Raw genomic sequence first — 21,763 nt, forward strand, 5'->3', positions numbered from 1 at the left:
GGCACTGCAGACATGCAATGTCCTTTCTCAGTGGCACTTAGCAGACTCCTTGAGACAGATCACAGCCTGCAGGAGTCCATGGCACAACCAGCACACAGCTGGTCTCTGCTGGTGTCCCCAGGGGTGTCCTTACACTCAGGAACACAGCTGGGCAGTGCAGGAGGAGTGCTGGGGTCGAGCCCTGCCAGGGAGCACACACAATGCCCAAACCTCCCTGAGCAGGCTGATGCCTGTCCCTCGTCACTGGCTCCAGCAGGAAAGCCATGCCCTGCTGTACTCACAACATCTGGCGTGCAGGGGAAGGTCTGTGGTGACAGCTGGAGCAGGAGGGACAGGACTGCATTGAGGAAGCTCTGGCGCATCACCAAGAGCAGGAGCTTGTCCATCAGAGGAGGCAAAGCAGAGGGGGATGAGTCGTGGGGGATGGTGCTGCCTCCCACCTGCTTCACCACACCCTGCAAGAGAGGTGACACAGACATCAGTCCTCAAAGCTTCGAGGCACGTGCAGATCCTCACAGGAGTGTGGAGCAGCTGAACCTCCCTCCTCTCCTCAGAGCTTCAGGACAGCACCAGACTCGGGGCAGTTCACTGTCTCATAGTTGGTAGGAGCTGATGAGGCTGAGCCTGCCTAACTGAGGTGATATCAGCTAATAAAACACTTTGTCCAAATGACAAACCACTGCTGCACTTCATCCCTGAGGTCTCACTCCAAGCACCGACGGGTGATGGTGCTGCACGTAGTGAAACTCAGACCTCCCCCCAGCCACCCTCCAGCTCCACAGAGACACACATTGACACCAACTGTTTGCTAAGGAAACTGATTCTGACCATCCAGGGGGCTTGGGGAGCAAAGGCTCCTCTCGATGAAGTCACTGCACCAAAGCCAGTGCAGCAGCATGGGTTTCACAGGCTGCAGTGTTTGCTATCAGCCCCTGCTCCTCTTTAGTGCACATGTCCCTCTTGCTTCTCTCCAGCTGCTTGCTTTTTTTAAGCTCTCCTCTTTGCAAGTAGTTTGCTTTTTTGCTGCTTCCCCCCTCCCCACCCCGCAGTGAGACAGAAATAAAAAATAAATCCTTTAGCCTGGTGTAGCATTCACCCATCACAGAGACTGAACAGCAAAGGCAAAAAGCACCAATGCCAGGTCTGCAGGGCAAGGGAGACCAGGAAAACTGCTCATCCCACAAGAAGGAAAACTGCTCATCCCATGAGAAAGAGAACTACTCATCCCAGCAGCTACATCCAAGACACAGCCTGGGGCAGACTCAGGGTAATCTGGCATACAGAGCAGAAGAAGAAATGCACACACAGTCGCTTAGTGGTGATTTGGATAGAGATCTAAGCACTTAGGAGCTGCGTTTCCAGGACAAGCCATTAGCCCAGCTTCCTGAGGGATTCTACAGCTCCCATGGGATGAGGTGAGCACACTGAAAGCCAAAGCACAGCCACGCTCCCAGGGTCCTGCTGCCCAGCATTGACTTACGTCTAAATCCAGCCCAAGGAACTTGCCAGAGGTGTAGGGGATGCTGGCCAGCTGGTAGTGGATTGTTCCTGCTGTGCCCACCGGGATCACGGCTACACACAGGAAAAGGACCATTCCAGCACCAGGAGATCAGCAGCAACACAACCTCCCTGACCCCAATGGCCACCAGCCCCCACAAACAGGTCCAAGCACTCAGGGCTGAGGGGTGATTGCCGCTATTCCAAAAGCCAGAACCCCCCCAAATTCAGCTTGGTGGGATCTGCCTTTAGGATATAGCACAAAAAGAGCATCAAATATGATAAGAAAAATCTAAAGGTGATGCATAAAAATGGAATAAGGAGGGCCAAGGTGGGAGCGGTTCATTGGAATGCTGGGGTGTGAATTCTGGACTCAACAAGAGCCCTGCAGAAGTGCTGGACTTCTGTTGATGAACTGAGGGACTTGAGGTGGGAAATGGGACTTGTTCCCACTGTGGGAAACACAGGGAAGCAGTGCCTCACCCTCCACAAGCAACCCACCATTGAGAGTGCTCAGGAGATGGATGTTCACAAGGTTCATCACGATATCGACCACGGGACACAGCTGCAACACAAAGAAATACAACTGCTCAAACCCCCCTGGCCACCATCACCCACAGCCTGCCCAGGCTCCCTCCTTTCCCCTCCAGGGACAAAATTGCATGGCTCTAGACACAGCTGGGATGCTGTGAAAGACCTGGGGCAGTGGAGCATCCCTGGAGCTGTGGGACCACACTGAAGGGGAATGTTTTGACCTGGGGAACATCTGAGGCATCACCCTACAAGCAGCAGCCCTGTGGACACCCTAGAGCCATGGCCCATGCCAGTGACGTGGAGAGCAGCACAGAGAGACAGTGGATCTTGCTGTGGCCTCATAACCAGTTTTTCCCAGTATTTCTGTGTTTCAGCTGTGAAAGGAGGACAATCCTCAGCCATACCAAAGCGGGCAGAGTTGCTGTCAGCTGACGAAGCACCAGCTCATTCACTGACAGGGTGAGTAAGCTGGAAAAGAAAGGGAAAAAACCTCCAAATCAGCCCAAACAAAGCTCCAGGACAGGAGACAAAAAGATCCCCAGCCTTCATTTTACATTCTCTTACACCCTCAGTCATCCCTTCAGGGCTGCAGCTGATGCTTACCAGAGCAGGGGCTGGAGATATAAAAGAACCACTTACCCCACTGAGGGGATAATTTAACTCATTGCTGAGACTCACAAAATCATTAAGGCTGGAAAAGACATCTAAAATTGTCAAGTCCAACCATCATGTTCACCACTAAACCACATCAAGTGCCATAGCCACATTTTTTTAGCACTTCCAGGGGTGGTGTCTCTACCACTTCCCTGGGCAGTCTGTTCCAATGCTTGGCAGCCCCTTCTGCGAAGAAATTCTTCCTTCAGCTCTCAGGGAGCTTTCACTGCATGAAAGGAGTGAGCCTCTCACAGTCTAACCTTGTGTTTGGTGTCTCCCTCTGGTATTTAAATCAGTGCTGTAGTTAAGGGAAGAGGGAGCTGTTAAGAAATATCTTCATGTTAGTTTCTGGGAACAAACAATTTGCATCTGGAATAACAAGAGGAGAAATCTGCTGTGTGACATTTCCACGCTGCTGCTGAACAACTCGCTCAGGACGTGCGATGCCTGCAGCAGCACAGAGGCAGTTTTGTCTGATAATCAATATATTTCTGGACTGTTGAGTTGGCAAGGCACAGATAGCAGGAATTCATAGAGCACCTGTTGTTTATGCCCAAATTCTGCCTACAAATGCATCTGAGGAGCTGCCATTAAGTCATTTGTGTGTATCTACACTCCCCTTGCCCCCCCAGGAGTGTACTTCCTGCAAACCATCACTTTAATCCTGCTCAAAATTAAAACATGACCCCCAGAGCAGGTGAGTCGTGTTCCTCTGTTCACTCACACAGCATTTTTCAAAGCAGCTGCTGCATTGATTGAAATATAATGCATAATGCAAAAATTAATTAGGAGAATTTTGATGAACCTGAAGAGTGAGTAATTCAAAAGCAAGAGAAGAAAATATTTCCCATGATCAATTTACTCCTGCGTTCATCAATATATGAAGTCAGCAAATCCTTGCTGTCAAGAATTTAATAAGACTGAGCAAGAGATGGGACATTTGCATGGAATTACACACAACCACAGCAGTCAGAGGGAAACTTCACTTGCCCAGCATTCTCCTGGGACAGCAGCCAAATGCAGAGTACAAAACCAGGGAAAGTAATGGTCCCGTTTTCCTGGAATTTTCCCAGCCCTATTACTCCTACCCTTTGGATATCAATTCTCTAGCTAACTCTAGAGAAAGTGTGTTGGGAAAGGTACCAAACATCATGCTTCAGACCACAAAATTTCCACAGAAAATAGGGAAAATTAACCCTCATTCCACCGGAGCAACTGCATTGGCAACAGGAAAGAAATTCCATCGCTGAGGCCTGGCTCTGTGTCAGCTCAGCACCGTCTGTGGCCTGGCAGACTGTCCATGTTGTTGGAAAAGAGGAGAGGATTGCACATAACAGAAAGATAAACTCACAGGCACTTACCCAGAAAGGACCTTGATCTTTACAGCCCCAAGAATGCAGAGGCAGTCTTCAGTGACAACCTGGAACGTGCCAGACTCAAAATTCGTGCATTTAATGTTCGCAGTAATGTTCACCTCCACAAAGATATCAATGAGTTCTGAGAGCAGGCCAACCAAGCTGTGAAAAAGCAAATGGGATTATTCCATCTCTCAGCCTGTACCCAGAGAAACTCACCAAAGCCAGGAGAAACAGCCTTCTCCTCTATCTCTGGCTGACCATCACCAATGCCACAGGTCGTCTCTTCGTGCCTGCTTTTCTCTGTGACTTTATTATAGGTAAGAAACACCTCAAAATCCTTAAGAGATACAAAATATGTCAAGGTAGGGGTTTCTCTCAACATCCATCCTGAATGCCCCACTCACCAGTTGCCTCTGAGCTGCAGCTTTGCCCCGATGGTCAGCTGGACCCCGATCCCTGGCAGCAGCATCACCGACAGCCTGGGCACCCGGACCTTGATGAGGTGCAGGCTGTGAACAACAGCAAAGGCTGGCACAAATCAAAAACACCTTCCAGCAGCTGAGCAGCTGTACCCAGGGAGGAACCTACAGCACCCACAGCACCCCAGCCACCTCTGCTGGAGACACAAGGATAAGAGACAGCTGACTAAAAGAAGGCAACCTAGAAGCAGACTGGGGTGGAAGCTGATTTTGGAGAGCTGTCTGCTTTTTCTCTCTATGGTCCCTTTTCCCTCTCTCAGTGCTGTGAGGCATTAACAGCACCACCAGGGCTGTCATTCATTCTGTACCTACACCCAAAACCTGCAGTGTCCCTTGCCACCCACACTGCAACCCCACAAACAACGTTATTCAGGTCAGAATTTCAGTTCCACAATAAAACAAGGATAACAGCCCAGGCCAGCCAGGCCAGGGGCAGCTCAGCTCATCTTGTTCAGAACTGATGCTGAAGGTTCACTTACTCCGTGATGCTGGTGGGAGAGTTCAGCTGACTCCCTTCACCCATGATGTTGGGAACCACGAGACCCTGCAGGTGCTGGTGGATGAGCCCATTATGAATTATGGCATCTGAGAGAACTGGAAAACATCTGTGCATGAGGACCAGCACGGGCAGCAGTGACCTCTCCCCACTCCAGCAGATCCACAGCAAAGCCTCTCCACTCCCCAAAAGTCCTCATGGAGACATCAGCTGTCTCCATGCAGTCAAATAACACAGGGATGGTATTTTACAGTTTTGGTGCAATAAACCAAAGTTGCCCTTGGTGAAGTAAACAGGAAGGGAAGCAGTAGAAAGCATCCCAGACTCCAATTCAAAGTTTGGCTGTGCACTCCCAGGAACACCAGTGACCCCACTCAGAGGCTGGGCTTCCACTCACAACTCATTTCCCCTTTGTCAAAGGATTGTTATTTGCCTGTTTATTTTTGCTTTTGGCTTTTGGATTTTTTTAGTAGAAGCAACTGGAAACAAGCTTGAACATTGCAAATATGATTATGTCTGCTACTTCACAGCAGCTGTTTGTCAAATATCAGCTGCTCCAATATGGAAATGAGAAACTGAGACAAAAAGAGGAAATAACCCAGATCTAGCCCTGAAATTCTGTGTGGCTGCTTGGAGCTGAAACATGCCCCAGTTCTGGAGCAGAGATTTCCCTGACCCGTGAATCTGGTGATGGCTCTCAAGGGCTCTGAGCAAAGTCTGCAGCCCCGAGGAGTTATGAAATAAAGATGAAGACACTCAGGAAATTTTACTCCCCATCACAGTCCCACAGAGCTTTCAAAGCAAACACAATGCATGGTTTTTGTAGTTACCGTTCTGCATCGCCCGCGGGCTGACGGCACAGGACAGCCCAGACAAAACCTCCTGCGAGGGTGAGAGGAGGCCACAGAAAAAGATGATTCCAAAAAGCTTCAAAACCATCATCTCCAGAAGATTCCCCTGCTGACAAGGGAGACATCAGAGGGGACAGTGAACAAAAAGACTCTCAGAAGTGACCCCAGTGTCTTTATGAGGAAAGAAGTCAAGAAAGGAATCCCTCCTTTACTCGTTATCCGGATCAAAGGAGACTCAGCTCAAGCCCAGAGCAACAGAACCTTCTTCATGTCCACACACATGGACAGGCTCCATGTGTGGGTCAATAAAAGCCCTTTCCTCACCCCTTGTGACTGGCCAAAAATGTTCACACAAATAAAGCCAAACTTGATGTTTAAGTTATTTCTGTATCCCTGCAATGCGAAGTTACATTATGTTATGGTGAGGGGCTCTGCCAAGGGAAGCATCTGAGGATTATCTGTGTTCCTTCTACCTTTCAAAAGCAATAAACTAAAACACAAGTGATTAAAATAAGCTAGATAGAAGTTATAACTTTATAATTACTAATATAAATTTAATTATGACAGAGCAGACACAGCGAGGTGATCAGGAGCTTGGTGCCCAGCTCCAGTCTCCAACCAAAGCAGTCAAGCACTTCCAGAGTGAGGTCCCTGCCACCACTCAACCAGCACACAGAGGATGTTACCTGACTCAGCTGCAGCCAGCTGGGATGGGCTCTTGGCTCTGCTCAGGCTCCTCTGGACTCCTTGAGACTCTGCGATGTCCCTTTTTCCCCCCCAGAGCTGAGATGAAAGAAGTGGCCCTTATATAAAAGCTGCAGCCAAGCAGACACACCTTTTCCACTCAGGTCCCTGGCCCAAGAGCAGCCATCCCTTTTCTCCTGCTCCTTGCAAGCAACACCCAGCTGCCACCTCTCTTTGATTTATACAAGGCAACGTCACTCCTGACTTGACCGGCTGCCATTCCCCTCTGTGGCCTGGATCACTCAGATGCTGCTTTCCCCCCACCCCCAGTCTGTCTTAAAAAGGATGCCCTGCAATGGTGTATCCATTGGGGATCCCTATGCTTTGAGGAAAACAACATTTTAGGAAATTGTGAGAGCTGCTGGAGCATCTGAACCTGGCAGAAGGCTGATGGGGCTGCCCGTGCAGGGAGGCAGCACACAGAGCACAGGAACATGGGTTCAAGGAGACTTAGAGTAGGAAACTATCTACTTCTGCCAATCCCTGAGGAGGTGTGAGACTTAAAAGACTCATTCCTATTTCAAGTGGAGTTCTGGGAAAAGATTTTCTTGGCAAATAGCAATGTGGAGGGTTGCTGAGATCTTATAGAGGCTGGCATTTAGATTGATTTCAGATGGATCTGTAAAGTGTCACAAATCCACAGTAAAAAATGAAGTTGTATTGAAATGCACAAAGCCAAAGATAAACGTGGTTTTGAATAAGCAACACTGAACACTGGTAGCAGCAACATGGATTTCAAAGGAAAGTCTCATCCTGCAGGAATGAGGCTCTCAGCCCTCAGCAGATGCCTTGGCTGGGCTTAGCAGAAGTTTCCATTGTGCAGGGCCCCAGGAAGATCTTATCTGGGCACTTTGTTTGGGTCTGGTCACCCGTGTTCCACTGGTTTGGAGGTGAGGGAAGCTGGGCAGCACTGAGAGAGCTGGGGAGGAGGAGAGGGGCGCTGTGCTCAGCCTCATGGAACATGGAGCAGCAGAGATACAATCATTCTCCACAAACATGGGAGAGGAGAGAGGGAGGAGAGCTGCCTGGGCTCAGGGACACGGTTGGCACAGGAACAAACACCAGCTGATACATTCAGGTTGAAGTTAGGAGAAAGCTGCTACCACCACAGTGAGTTTAGGGCTAGTTGTCTCCTGGGAATACAGAAGGCAGAAAAATATACTCAGGATGCTCTTCAATACTGCACAAGGTGTGTTCCTGCACTGGGTCCCTCAGCATGTGCTGCCCTGGGCTCAGGCTCAATGGACCAGACTTTTGCTTGTCATAGAAATTTTATTTAACATTCAACCAGGACTGTATTTGATGTGCTGGTGACAGTCTAGTCCCAAAACCAGGGGTTGAACTAGATGATCTTAATGGGTAACCTATCCATGCTGCTCCTTTTTTGTCCCCTTTCAAAGATCCAAATGGCCCAGGCTGAGCAGTCACCAAGAACACAGTGAAGTGTTGATGAGACTGCTCCAGCCGAGTACAGGCTGCAGGAATATCACTGATGGCAAAAGCCAGCTGCTGAGCATGAACAAAAGTGGATTTCCAGCTGGTTTCAGAGTGCCCCTGCGTGTGTAAAGAGCACCCAAGTCGCCGTGTACGTGCACAGAGCAGAGCCACGCGCTCCCATCGGAGCCTCTCGCTGTTCCATGGCCAGAGGCAGAGATCCGTGTCCATGCACACACGTCCTGAACCACACCTGAACCACGGCAGTGACAGCAGCTCTGAGGAACGTGGCCCATTTCACACACCTTGTCCATATTTCTTCTTGCTCTGTGACTTTTTCCTCCTCAGTCACATCCCCTGTCTCCCCTCTCATGCGCCCATATTTCATCCTCTCCTTGCAGCAGTGATTTAGATATCACTTACCAGGAGGCTGGATTCAGTCCTGCAGTGACAAGGGAAGATATATTAAAATAAAGCATTGCAAGAAATTGTAGAAGAGATTGTCTCAACACAACTCTTGGAAAGCAGAAGGGCTCAAGGAAAGACCAACACCCACAGAGAAGAAATGCTCCAGAGCAGCCTCTGCCATCCTGCACTGCCCCAGGCTCGGGGTTCTGCAAGAAGGCAGGTTAAACAGCAACAGGATCTTTAGAAGAATAATATTAAAGTAATTAAATGTAATAATTTATTAAGTATGATTACATTAACTGACTTTTTTTTCTCTAATATTCAGAGCCATGAAAGCCTAGGGAAAACTTAGGAGAATTGCACCATACAGGTCAAATTAAAGTGCTGAGCAATGCTGAAGATGAAATAAAATCAGAATTTTTGCACTATATTTTAATGACAGATGGTGGTTTTTAGACATTCCAGAGGCTTGCAGGCTACAGGAGCACAGCTTCTCTTCACTGTTATGTGACAAATAAAAAATGAAAATTAAACTAAAAGGAGTAACCTCAGAGTGTTAAAATTTTTTAATGGGCAAATAGTAACTCCTTATTAAGAGTATTTATCCTTATTAAGAGTATATATAAACTGAATCCTCTCTCTTGAGGTGAAAAGCATAAAATTGGTGGCAGGACTTGCAGCCTCTGATGGAGCTGCTTTGTACAGATGTTCAGCCTTCTCCCTCTCAGGGACACCTGGGAGTCTGTGACTGCTTCCAAACAGATCCTGAACATTAATGAACTGCTCAGCCCAGATGTCGATGGAAGGAACTCCCTGAAGCCAAAAAGAAGTCGGCAGCTCAAGGGGAAGGAAGAAGCACTCAGGGAGGAAAATGACACAGCAAACTGCTGTGCTGGAGCAGAAACTGAGAAAGGGCCAGGGGGGAACAAAATAAGTTTTAAGTGCTGACTGCAGCTGGGCTGTGAACTCCCAGCCTGATCTCTGAAATGCTGAAGTTCAGGTGATGTTGTTTTCCCCACTGTGCATTTTACTGGGGAATATGGCAACATAGCAGAGCTGCCCTGGGAGGGGGTCAGGCACCTTGGCCAGGGGCAGCTCAGTCCAGAGCCTGGAAAACAGGCACATGGAAAAGTGTCACTCACTGCTCTGTTTCTTCTGCCTCACTGCAAGCTGGCTTGCTCAGGGGAGATTTTTCCCCAATCCTGTTAATGAAATTGCTCAGGGAAGTGGAAGGAAGGAGCTGTCTCTGAGCTCCCCAATGCAGTGTAACACGCTGAATTCAGCATCAGAAACATGGCATTAGTGCAGCACTGTCTCTATAGAGTCACCTGTGTTCTGGTTGGTTTGGGATGGATTAATCCTCCCAGAGCCAGGCTCCAAAACTAATTTCTAGCAATAGGATTTAAACAAAATAGGATTTAAACAAAACATAAACTAGAGTCTCCTAGAAAGGACCTGGAAAGTTTTAGTAAGAACTGAAGGACTCAAACCCTCCTAAAGTTTTTGGACTCGACTTGAGCCCAGGATTGACACAAACCCACAATCCCCAGGGCCAGATTTACAGCTGGTTTAGCAGCTCCCATTGTCAGCAGCCCAGGAGGGCAGAGAAGTTTAATTAATACCCATCACTCCTGTAGCACAGCCAGCCTTGCCAAGCTCACGCTGACCCGGGGCTGCTGCTCCATGCACAAACCCCAGAGCCGTGGCAGGGTGTGCGTGGGCAGACGTCAGAACCCTCCTTTCCAGCTGTACCCGTGTCTGATCACCCAGCCGTGCAGTTTCCTACACGGGGAACTTGAGAAGCACGAACATAATCTCAGGCAAGGAGGGAGAACAGGGAGAAGGACACAGAGGCACGGGGAGCAGCTCCCAGGAGCTGCCTGTCAGGAGGAGGCAGAGCAGCAGCATTGATTTCTGGAAGCATCCGCAATGCCGCGCATAAACAGCAAAGCCGAGTAAAATCACTGCCATGAAATAAGCACAAATCGATGTCTCCAGGAATTTTATAGACAGGAAATTTTCTTCTTCTGAGACGCCAACAGAAGGGAGAGAAGCATAATGTTATCAGCCCCCAAAAAGGGACAAACTGCATTAGTCAGATACAGCACAGCGAGATGGGAAAGAAATGCACCGAAAGTGTCACTCACTGGACACTCTGCAGCACAGACACTTCTGCAGACCTGTGTTCAGAGCTCCCCAACACAACACTGACAGCAACACAGGCTGGAGGGCTCACAGGGACACCAAGGAAGCCTGGGCAGCCTTGTAAATCCTTTCCCAGCTTCACCAAGTTTTGCAATGTTTTTTATCAGTATCTGTCATTGCAAAGACTGAGGTGCAGCCAAAGTGCTGCCCTGAGCACCTTTCTGGGTGGGTATTTTGCATCTGGACTTTGAGGTTTCGCCCATTCCAGGTTTCCCTGGGGCATCCATTCTCAGCTGTCCTCACACAAGGCACACTTGGTGAGCAGAAGAGGTTGTGACCTTCCTGAAGGACTGCCAGGAGCCTCCAGTGATGGACCCCGGGGCACACACCAGCTGTGTCTGCCCTGTGTTTGGGGTGCATGGCCAGAGCCATCCCTGCTTTCTGCAGTAGCTCACCTACACCAGCATCTCTCCCTCCCTCCACCCCTCCCCTCCTGCTGCTGCACAGCACACCCCCGGCACAGCCATGGTTCCTCAGTGATGCAACGTGCAGCTCAAAGTCAATTCCAGTTCTGTGTTTTAAGCAAATGAATCCCTCTCCTGCTTTCTTCCCATCACTTCCAATCACTCGCACTGCGAGTGCTGTGAACGCCTCAATTCCTCCTCACTCTTCATTCTTCCAATTTACTTTTTCCCTTCCTCTCAGGCTGGAAAATGGATTTCTGTCCATTTTGTTGTCTCAGAAAGTGTTGGCACTGTGGTGCCAGCAAAGACTTTTTAAATAAAGACAGCTAATTCTGTTTGACTGAAGGATAGCGACACAGACTCAAAGTCATGTTTCTGCCTTGCCTGAGGTTTGGGGAAGCTTTCCTTTACAAAAAGAAAAGCAGTATTGAGTGAAATTGTCCTTGATAGTCTCCATTAATCCCTGGGAAGAATTAGCAGCAGCTTTATATTACATTCATACATCTTCTAGAAGTAAAGATTTCAGGCTTTCTGTCTTAGTCGCAGTTTTTAATAGAGACTTGACATAGTCTCTTCGGACACATCATCAGCACAGGTGGCAGAATTAGTGCCCTGCTTTGTCCAGATGCTCCTCAGGGGATAAATTACAGCCCTGCAGGCAGGCAGGGTTTGGAGTCAGCGTTATGGAAATAAATGCTTATATCCAGGAAGACACCGACTGCTCTAAAGAAATTGCAGCTGAAACCAGAGAGTGAGTTCATGTTAAACAAACCTTGCTGATGAGTTAATTAGCCTGACGAGCATGGATGAGGTCTAACTCACCCAGGGGCCATTTCCCTTCCATCAGTTTGGTGGTGGTGTGTCGATCCTGTCTCAAGCATCAAAATGATGCGGTTCTGAAAAGAGGAGACAAAAAGGCATTAAAGGACAAAGGGGCATTAAAATCCCGAGCAGGCTGGAGGGCAAAGAACGGGGTCACAGCAAAGAGGCTGTGCTGCCTCTGACCCCGCGGGGCTCAGCATCCGCGTTCACACCGGCGCTGCTATTTGTGAGCACCCATCGCGTGTCCTCCCACCGAGGAGATGCCACCTATCTCACACGTCCTCCCCGGGTCCCCACGCTTCCACACCGAAGCGTTCCAATGCAAAGGGCGGGCGAGGACCTCGGCTCTCGGAGAGGGAAAGCAGAGACCGGAGTGAGGAGCAGCGCAGCGGGTGCTAACCTGGGGACAGGCCTGGAGGGCTCTGCCCGCAGGCTGGTGAAATACACCCACGGAGCGCACAGGAGCACCAGGGAGAGGCGGCGGAGCACACTCCGGGAGCAGGGAGAGCGGTCCGCACACCCCGCGCGGGGTTGGAACCCGCGGGACTCGAACCCGCGGTCCCCGGAGCTCAGGGCGGCTCCCTTGGGCTGCAGCGCCCCCTGCTGGCAGGGACGGGCGGGGAGCCGGAGCCCCCCGGGGCACCGGGCAGCGCAGGGCGGCGGGGCGGGTGATGGAACGCTGGGGTTTTGGAGCTGGGACGGAAAATGCGCTGCTTGTTCCACAGAAAATGGTTGATGAAGGGTGTAAAGCTCCTTAAAGCGACTCCTTGTGCGGGCAGATCGATTCCTGCGCACCAAACGCAATAAAGACAACACAGAGAGAGAACGTTTAATTCCCCTTTCACTTAGAAGAGCAATTTGACATCGACTTGACACATGGCCAGGAGTGCAATGCCAGCCCTGGGCACAGACACTTGGGGCACATGCCAGGGCCAGATAACTCAGACTGCAGCATCACAGATACACACTCAGAATGATGAAAACAGATATTTTATTAGGGCCTGTTCCCTAAGAGAGGGAAGAGTTAGACTAGAGATAAGGATGTAAATTTTTACAATGAGGTTGGTAAGACAGTAGAACAGAGAAGCTGTGGCTGCCCCATCCCTGGGACTGCTCAAGGTCAGGTTGAAGCAACCTGGTCTAGTGGAAGATGTCCCTGCCCGTGGTAGGGGGGTTGGACTAGATGATTTTGGAAGGTCCCTTTCAACCCAAACCATTCTATGATTCTAAGTTTTAAAAACAACATGGCTCAAGGCTGATTTCACCCACATAGTAAAAGCAAAACTTTGATAGCACAGATTGATCTGTTAACAACATCCATTAAGAAGCTCCACAGCAGAGCACGTGCACAAAGGGACGCTCTCATTGTCACAGCCATGCCAAAGGCCACAGCCACCCCACATTCTGTGGGAAAGAACCATGTGTCCCTCACCTCTGCAGCAGCAAGGAAGGTGTCATGGTTCAAAACCCACTGCAACACTAATTAAAACCTAAATAAACTTCCACAATTTCTTCTAGCCTCCCATCACTGAGCAAGGAACACCCTTTGTAAACATTTGGGGGCACAGGTGCTTACAACTGGAATTTGTGTGTGAAATCACCACGTGCTCCACCAAGGTGCTTCAGCACCTGATACCCAAACACTGAACCACAGCGTGCAGCCCTCCAAACTGTCTTCAAAATGAAGAACAGGATTTCTCACAGCATCACTGGGATCTGGTAATTTCCAAGAGCCTCTCCTGACTGCAGATGCTCAGACCGTAAATAATCACTACACGTTTCGAATCTGCCACTGATATTTTCTCGCCCGAGGCAGCGGCTCGCCCGGCCTGCCTTCGAGATAAGGCTGGGGAGCTTCACAGGGTTTGGGTGCTTTGAGTGGAATCTTCTCAACATCAAAGTCCCAGTAGGGTTTTTAGTGAGGCTTTAGAACCAAGTTAAGGATTTTTAATGTGCCATACAGCACCCAGCATCAAAGGGACAGCGTCTGCAGGGGCCTGCTGTTAACAAAGTCACCGATAGCATGGAAATACAGCTGAACTAAACATCTCCATCACCACTATTTTGGGCAACTTTTATGTATAGGAGATGAGCACTCTGGAGGTTTACTTGGAGCAGAGAGTCTGAATAAAAAGACCTGACTCCCTTATATGCCATGTGAAATTAGTCAGATGGAAATGAGGAGTTGGGAATCTTTGAGCTTGTGCCGTGCAGCTCAGTATAAATATTCTCATTGAATTATGACACTTTGCAGGCCTCACACACAGAATCAAGGTCAGCAGCAGCAGTTGGCAGGAGAGCTCTGCTCTTCCAGCTTTGCTATTTCAGGATGCAATTGTTTTTTTCTCTTCCAGCAGAAGTTATTGTAAGCAGGGGCTAGCTGGGCTGTCAGGGGACAGCTGTGTCACGGCCATGGGCACGTGAAATATGCTGCATGTGAAACTCTGGTAACACCAGCACCCTGCAAATCCTTCCCTCCAGCTGTCCATTTCTTCCCAGGAACCACGAGCATCCAGTCACTCACACTGAATTCCCCACAGGGCCCTCCAGAGCCGCTGGTGAGGAGGCTCCTGAGGAAACCCCAGGACTGAGGGGTGATGGTGCTGCCTTGACCAAGTGTCAGCGACAGCGAGGGCAGTCCTGCACCTCCACCCCAGGGAAGGGCATGGGTTTGGCAGCCAAGCACAGCTCACACACAGGAATCCAGCCCTGCTCCTGCACTGTGAGCTGGAACACTCTCAGAAACAAAAGCTGTTTTTCTGGGAGCTGGAGCAAACACACATTTTCCACAAGTTGCCTCTGTTTTTTAGAGAATAAGACAAGCAAGGGCAAAGCAACACCCTGTGGCAGAGCAGGATGCAAGGCTCCCCTCTGCAGCATGCCACACCAAACAAAGGTGAAACACCTGCTGCCTCACCCAGGTGAGTGGGCATTAAGGACACAACACAGCAAACACCATGGCAGTGGCTGTTTGTCCCGCTGTAATACAGTGGCAATTTCAGAGCCACAGGATTCTCCCTTGTTTTCACCAAGCCCTGATGAAAGAAGGACATAAGACATCTTGAGACTTGATTTTTTATTCTTTTTAAAGTAACAGTCTCCAGCATCTTCTCAGACCAGTGGAAACCATCCCTACAGATGCCATGGCCCCATTACTGAGCATGACACTGATTGCTTTTGTGCAAAGCAGCAGGTCTGAATTCAGAGGCACTGGACAGCACCTCCCCAGCCCTTCTTCTTGGCCAGCAGCAGATATCTGCTGTGCACCACTGCTTGGAGGTTTCAGGGCTCCCAGCTGCCACACAGCTGAGAAAATCAAACTAATATTATTAAGTTAACGCCAGCCCTGGGTGCCTCCACCAGCGATCAAAGCCACCTTCGGCTTCACCGACACGCAGTGACTTGTAAAAGGCTGAGCTGAAACGGTATTTCACGGCTTGAATTGCTTCAAATCCCCCAGGAACAAGTGTCAGGGCTTTCAATAGCTATAGTGCTAATAATAAAACAAGGACCTCTTCCAGTATCACAGCACAAACAGTAGTTATTTCTCTCTCAAAGCTTTGATTCCTAAAACCTTTCTTACATTCAGCTTGACATCAAAACACCCATCTCATTCACTCAGGCTGTCACAGGAGAGTTGTGTGCTGCTATTAGAAATAGCCCTGAGGTGAATTAAGAACAGTCTGTAATGATGTTCCACTACAGCAACTTTATTTCTACCAAACCGAATAAATGAGCAATATTTTATCTGATGTGCCTTTGCTCAGCAGAGAACGGCAGCTGCTCCCCTTATGATTTATTGAATGGATGTTTTCTAAATAGCCAAAGCTGGTCTCTGAAGCCAGCCACAAAATCTCCCATTCCTAACAGCCCAGCAGAAATAGGAGAGGGATGTTCAGGTTCTGGATAGTGGCAAGTCTGGACATGAATTCTTTTATTTGCAATTTCCCCCTATTAAAAAAATGCACAAACAAGAAGTTTTATTTTTTAAAAAAAGTCTATAAATGTTGATGTTCAACAGCTGGCAGCAGATACAGGGCACAGACAAAGCTCTTCCTGTACAGCTGCAGAAGCAACAGAGTCTGGCACAGTCAGGGGAGCTTTGGGTGTTCTGGGTGGGAAGGGGGAATGGAAAGGTGGAGGGGCCATGGAAAGATGGAATTTGGAATGCCTTTGGGAATGGTACAGGCAGCACATCCCAGCACTGCAGACTCCCCAGGGTGTGGTGGGTCCATCACCCCAGAGCAGCAGCCCCAGCACCACGGTGAGGTGAGCAGGAAGAGAAGCAAAATAAAACAATCACAGAGGCACCGGCCCTCCAGCAAACAGAACTGCAGCAGACACAGCTGAAGTGGGATTTGGGGCTTCTGGAAAACTGGCAGGAGGAAATGGATGTTCACATCAGCAATTAAAACGTGGGGTATTCTGCCAGAGGACATCTCCTAAGCCAAGAAGTTGATGAGATGCAAAACAGGTCTGGACATTCACACGGACACTAAGGACACAGGGAAGCATTGCAGGAGCAGCGACACATTTCATGGATATCACACTTCATGGACATCACACTGCAGTGGGCTCTGGCTCCCAGGACAGTGGGGGGAGGCAGGTGGGTGTTTGAACATGTGCTGCAAAGTGCAGGTGCCTCTGAAGGGCCTGACAGCAAGAGCTGCCAGCGAGGAGCGACAGTCCCAACGGACAGAGATGATCCACTTGGGGTGTTTTAATTATTTTAATGCCAGAGCAAAGGGAAAGCTGACGAGGGCAGAGCAAAATCCTGAGCAGGCAGCAAGTGCCCAGTGTGGGCACCATTGGGATTCCTGCCCTGAGAGAGGAAAAACACCCCAATAGCCTGAGGAATGCCAAGCACTTCATTCCACTCACTGGTTGAATGTTTGCTCCAGGAGCAGTGTTCTCTGGGGAGAAGGGAGTGAAGGACCTCCAGACCATACTGGGAAGACACCAGTCCCAGGAGTTTCCATCTGTGGAATTGCTGATTAAACACACCCAGGCTGGGGGAAAGCTCCAGAGCGCTGCTTTGTTGGTGTTAGTCAGCACATCAGTCCTGTCTCATGAAACAGGGAAGCCTTAAGGGAAAACAGCTTAAAACCTTCCCAAAAAGCTCACAAAGGCTTGTCCTGATGCCAGTTCAAGTCCCTGTCAGCAGATTCCCAAACCAAAGCAGCCTTTGATGCCAGCTGGGCACACATTCCCCACAATATTTCACTCGAAGGCTATAAAAACAACAACAAAAAGAATTTCTCTGATACTTTGCCCTTGACTAATGTGCACTTACTGAAATAAATAACCACCTGGTCTTGCCATTGAAGAGCAGCACAAACATTGCCGCAAGCAGATTATTGACCAGAAATACAGAAGCCAAGTTATAAACAGGTTCGTAATTCAATAAACAGAACTGTAAAGCATTTCCAAACAGACCATACAAACCTCACTCTACCTGCCTTCAACAAAGGAAGTCAAATATCTATTTATGAGATTCTAACTCCCTATTTTCTATGCCATTCAGCACAAAGAAGAAAAAAGAATCAAGATAAAGAGAGGGCATATTTTAGCTGTACGGGATTTATTCATTCAATTTACATTTGAATCAATTATCCAGGCAAAGCTCGAACACTGCCAATGTGATTTAGGTGGCTGAACACACATCATAAATAGTGCAGCATTCAAGTCATATAATCCGTGCCTGCCGTTCCTGGATCGCTCCATAAGCAGGAAGAATATCCCAACTCGCAGCGTGCCATTATTTCCAACTCGGAGTGTGCTTGGCTACAGCTCGGAACAGAGCCTCTGAAACCTCTCAGACAAAGTCCTGGCCAACATCCAGCCCAGTGGATTAGGGATAAACCCCTGGAAGGCTGGGCCAAGCCCCCAGTCGGGCAGGACCCACCTGGCTGGGCTGGACATTTGTCACTTAAGGGTGGGAGAGCCCTGGATCAGCTGTGCCCACAGCAAATGACACAGAGCTGCCTCTTGCAGGTTGTGGCAGCTCACTCTCCACCTCAGGATTCCCTTTTTCTGGCTGTAGTTATGGCACACAATGCATCTCTCTGAGAAAAACAGATGAGAAAAGTCATTTCACAACCAGAGAGCAGAGCCTCTCCTCTGCTCAGCTTTTCTCCAGCAGAACATTTCTGCCCTGCAATAGACTTTAGCTTTGCACAAACTCAAGAAAGGAGACAAAGAATTATGAAGCCATGTATCCCATTAGCATCCAAATGCAGCTGTGGAGGCAAGGGGTTTTTTTGGAGATAAGGTGTTTTTGAAACAGTTCTAGGAGGAGGAAAAAATTCTTTTATGAAACACATTTTTCACAGACCTGAAATCCACAGCGCATTATAAAACTGAATTTGTTGCTGTTGTTTTTATTTTACAGCATTAATCACTAAAGGCTTGCTCAGATGGGCAGGAAAAATCCATTTCCCATTGTATTAACTTCACACAATTTAAGGAGCCTTTCAAGGCCCACATAAATGCAAGTAAACACTCCCAAGCCTGGCTGGTCCTGCACTGGCCAGGCACACAAATGCTGGAAGCACAGCTGGACTTGCCAGACATTGCAGAGGTGGAGAACACTTAAATCCCAGAGCCCCACCAGCATCACTTGATTTAAAGTCTGTAGGAAATGAGCTTTCCCAGAATACCATTTCCTCTGGGATAGAGAATGCAGGGAGAGTCACCCTCTATCCCAGAGGATTCCCTGTGCCGGGGAGGCAGCAAATACCCTTAGATCCTGAGTGCTGGGATCTTTCCACCTTTGAGGTTCTGTGAGTTTACAAACACAAAGACTTCACTCACCTGGCCTCCCCAGTCTCACATTAAGATTTCATGAGAACAAGTGCACAGGGTGAAGGGAAAAGCCAGAAAGGTTCACTGAAGATATTTCACAAAATTCTTTTGTATTTGCTAAAGCAGATGTGCAGTTATGACACAGAACTGTTACCCCAGCGACAACAGACTGCCTTTAGTCAATTCTTAGTAAAATTATCTTATTTCAATGTGGAGAAACAGATGGATTTGGTGCATCATCTGGAGATAAACAGACCCGGGTCAGGTGTAGGCAGAAACACACATCAGAGCTTTGGAATTTTACTGCTCACTCCCCCAGACAACTACATTTTCATACAATATACATAAACATTGTTTTGGCACATGAACAGCATAGCCTAAGAACCAAACTGATGGTTGTAAATATGCAAGGTTTGTAATGCCCAGCTTGACTTTTAGGAATCAACACAAATACAATATGCAATTGCTTCAGCAAAGAACAGGCACTTGGACTGCTCCAAAAGGGGAATTTAAAAAAGAAAAACAACCAAAACCAACCAACCAAAAAAAAAAAAACCCACAAAACAAGAAAAATAAAGACCCTCTTGGCTTATATAATTTCAGTTTTGTATAAGGAGCAATCAGGAAAGAAAACATCCTTGGGGACTTGCAATTGATTTCCAGAACAAAAGCTCCTAAGGGATGTTGAAGGAGGTTCATCTGAAAAACAGAAGATGACCTTCTAGGCCAGTCACAAGAGCACCTCGCTGCCATCCTCCCCCGTGTCATCCAGCAGGAGGGAGGGCTGCTGGAGAAAGGCTTTGCACACCACTGCCACGTTAGCAGGAGCTGGTGGGAAAGAGTTCTGGCAGTGTCACACTTTGTCCCCCGCCTGGCCCAGCCCCGGGGAGCTGCTCTCACACAGCGGCTCCCAGAAAATGTCAGGAAATTGTTGTGAAACTTCAGACACCGAGCTCACACTTACCTCCCCAGGCATTTCAGAGCAGTAATTATGGGTGGCTTGGGCACACACGTGTTTTCTCCTTTCTGAAACGCAATTACAGCTGCAGAGAAACAGAAGGAGATTTATGGAGGGAACGCCAGAAGAATCAATATATCAGCCCAGGTGGAAGACCATGATTTTGAGCTGCTGCTGAACTACACTAAACCACCTAAATTAACTTAATTAGGTGTCAAAACACGTTTACTTGATATATAAGAGATATTTGTTTAAAAAACCTCTCAGTCCAGTTTAAAAAAGCGAGCTTGGCTCTCAATCAACACAGCCCCTCCAATCAACTTTTAAAGACTGCATGCACCATGAGACACGGACATTTTATAGCTGATCTCAAAGTTATATTTAGATAACAGAGATTCAGCAATTTACAGACAAAATCAAATCAGAAATATCAGCCAACTGATTCAAGAGAAAATAAGGAGGCAGATTAGGATGAATGCGAACGTTTACATGCCTAAGCTTCAGTACTGACACAATTAACTGTTCACATATCTGGATGGTGACAGCCACTTCGGGGGGTATTTTATGGATATATGTGTGTGAGTGTATATATATATTTATATGCATATGTATATATATATAATATGTAATATTATATATAATGCATATTTTATATTATAGATATTGTTTATACATTATATATTATATAGGTATAATGTATATTTTATATAATATACTATATTATATAGCATATAAAATAAATTGTATATAAAATATATAATATTTGTATAATACATATTTTACCTATATATATATTTATATAAATGTGTGTATATATATATATGTGGGTGGGGGTGTGTGTGTATAAAGAACTTAGTCCATTCCCTCCTTCCTCCTTTCCCATAAGTTTTTCACTTTAGGGCAGCATTTCAAAACACAGTAAACTTGTCTAAACAATTAGTGTTCAGTAATTGGATTGGTGTTCAGTCCACCATGGCTCCTGGAGCTGCTGGCAGGTGTGAGTGCAGCTGGAACAGGCACATTGCAAACGGGGTGCCCACAGCATTGCAGCCCACAGCAAACACCCCGACTGATCAGGAAAGCACCAGGAACACAAGTACACCTGAAAAGAAGCAGCATTTACAATTTCTATGGTTCAGCAGCTCCTATGTCCAACGGAGAAGCAGCTGGAAACATGAAAATGTTATTGCATTTCAGGCTCAGAGATTTAAGCGTAAGTCAGGAAGAAGGCCAGGCCTAATTGTTTTCCTTTTGGAGGTGGCAGGGTCTCACCTGGGCTGTCACACTTGGTTTCAGAGAGGCTGATATTCATTAGCAGCACAGACAGAGCACAGATCTGCTGCTGCAGAGCTGGGCCACAGAGGGGAACACGCTGCTCGAACACGGGGAGGGTTCGGGGTGTGCAGAGCTCCCACAGGTGACATTCTCACAGCCAGGGACACAAACCAGGGCCTTTGTCCAGTCCTCTGGCTGTCTCACTGGAGGCTTTGTGAAAGGTGTTTCAGGAGCAGATGCTCCAGGGATGCATCACGGAGCTGAGTGAGAGAAATCCCTCTTCTCCTGGTCTTGGCTCCAGGGGATGTCATCAGAAACAAGCTGTGCTCGCTTTGTAACTTAAAAGGGATGTTGATGCTTAACGTGCTGCCACTCTCCTGTCCACACTGCTGCAGACAAGGAGAAACTTCTGTGGAACAAAACAAACCATTAGCAGACAAGAGTAATTAGAGAAATCGTCAGGAGACGACTGGAGCCCAATTCAGTGTTTTTTAGGCGCTGCCTCAGGAGAGGGCAGCCTCAGCAAGCAGATGGACCCTGCTCCTCTCCCCCGGAGCACACCAGGCCAAGGTCACAGCCCAAAGTCTGCTCCAAATCCTTGCCCAGATCCAGGGCTTGGATCCAGGGAGATCCCAGCTGCCAGCCCCACCACCAGCACTGCCAGGGTGTGTTTCCTAAGGTCCTGGGCTGAATCCCAGCTTTGCTGTGGAGTAACCCACCCAACATCCGTGATTTCAGGGACTGAAATAGTTTACAAGGCCGCTCTGGGTTGCTATTTGAGGTACATGTTTAAGTAACATGAGTCTCTATTTTTACTTAAAAAATAGACACATGAATCTC

The 21,763-nt window shown here is 48.1% G+C and overlaps 1 protein-coding gene across 1 annotated transcript in view; it reads right to left on the bottom strand.

Annotated features, from left to right (window-relative positions):
* Nucleotides 1-21,763, bottom strand: part of LOC107213198 (BPI fold-containing family B member 4-like) — a 41,446-nt gene that overhangs the window by 4,371 nt on the left and 15,312 nt on the right. Inside the window, exons 2-13 of the mRNA XM_015647307.3 lie at nt 20,921-21,332; nt 19,655-19,733; nt 11,837-11,960; nt 6,556-8,489; nt 5,849-5,978; nt 5,002-5,116; nt 4,448-4,552; nt 4,047-4,202; nt 2,436-2,499; nt 1,999-2,062; nt 1,481-1,572; nt 282-455 (exon numbers count right to left, since the gene is read on the bottom strand). Coding sequence (XP_015502793.1) covers nt 282-455; nt 1,481-1,572; nt 1,999-2,062; nt 2,436-2,499; nt 4,047-4,202; nt 4,448-4,552; nt 5,002-5,116; nt 5,849-5,960 — 882 coding nt within the window. The 5' untranslated portion in view covers nt 5,961-5,978; nt 6,556-8,489; nt 11,837-11,960; nt 19,655-19,733; nt 20,921-21,332. The remainder of the gene's footprint in view (nt 1-281; nt 456-1,480; nt 1,573-1,998; nt 2,063-2,435; nt 2,500-4,046; nt 4,203-4,447; nt 4,553-5,001; nt 5,117-5,848; nt 5,979-6,555; nt 8,490-11,836; nt 11,961-19,654; nt 19,734-20,920; nt 21,333-21,763) is intronic.

This window comes from Parus major, chromosome 20 (genome assembly GCF_001522545.3).
Source record: "Parus major isolate Abel chromosome 20, Parus_major1.1, whole genome shotgun sequence".
In the NCBI taxonomy this organism is placed as follows: domain Eukaryota; kingdom Metazoa; phylum Chordata; class Aves; order Passeriformes; family Paridae; genus Parus; species Parus major.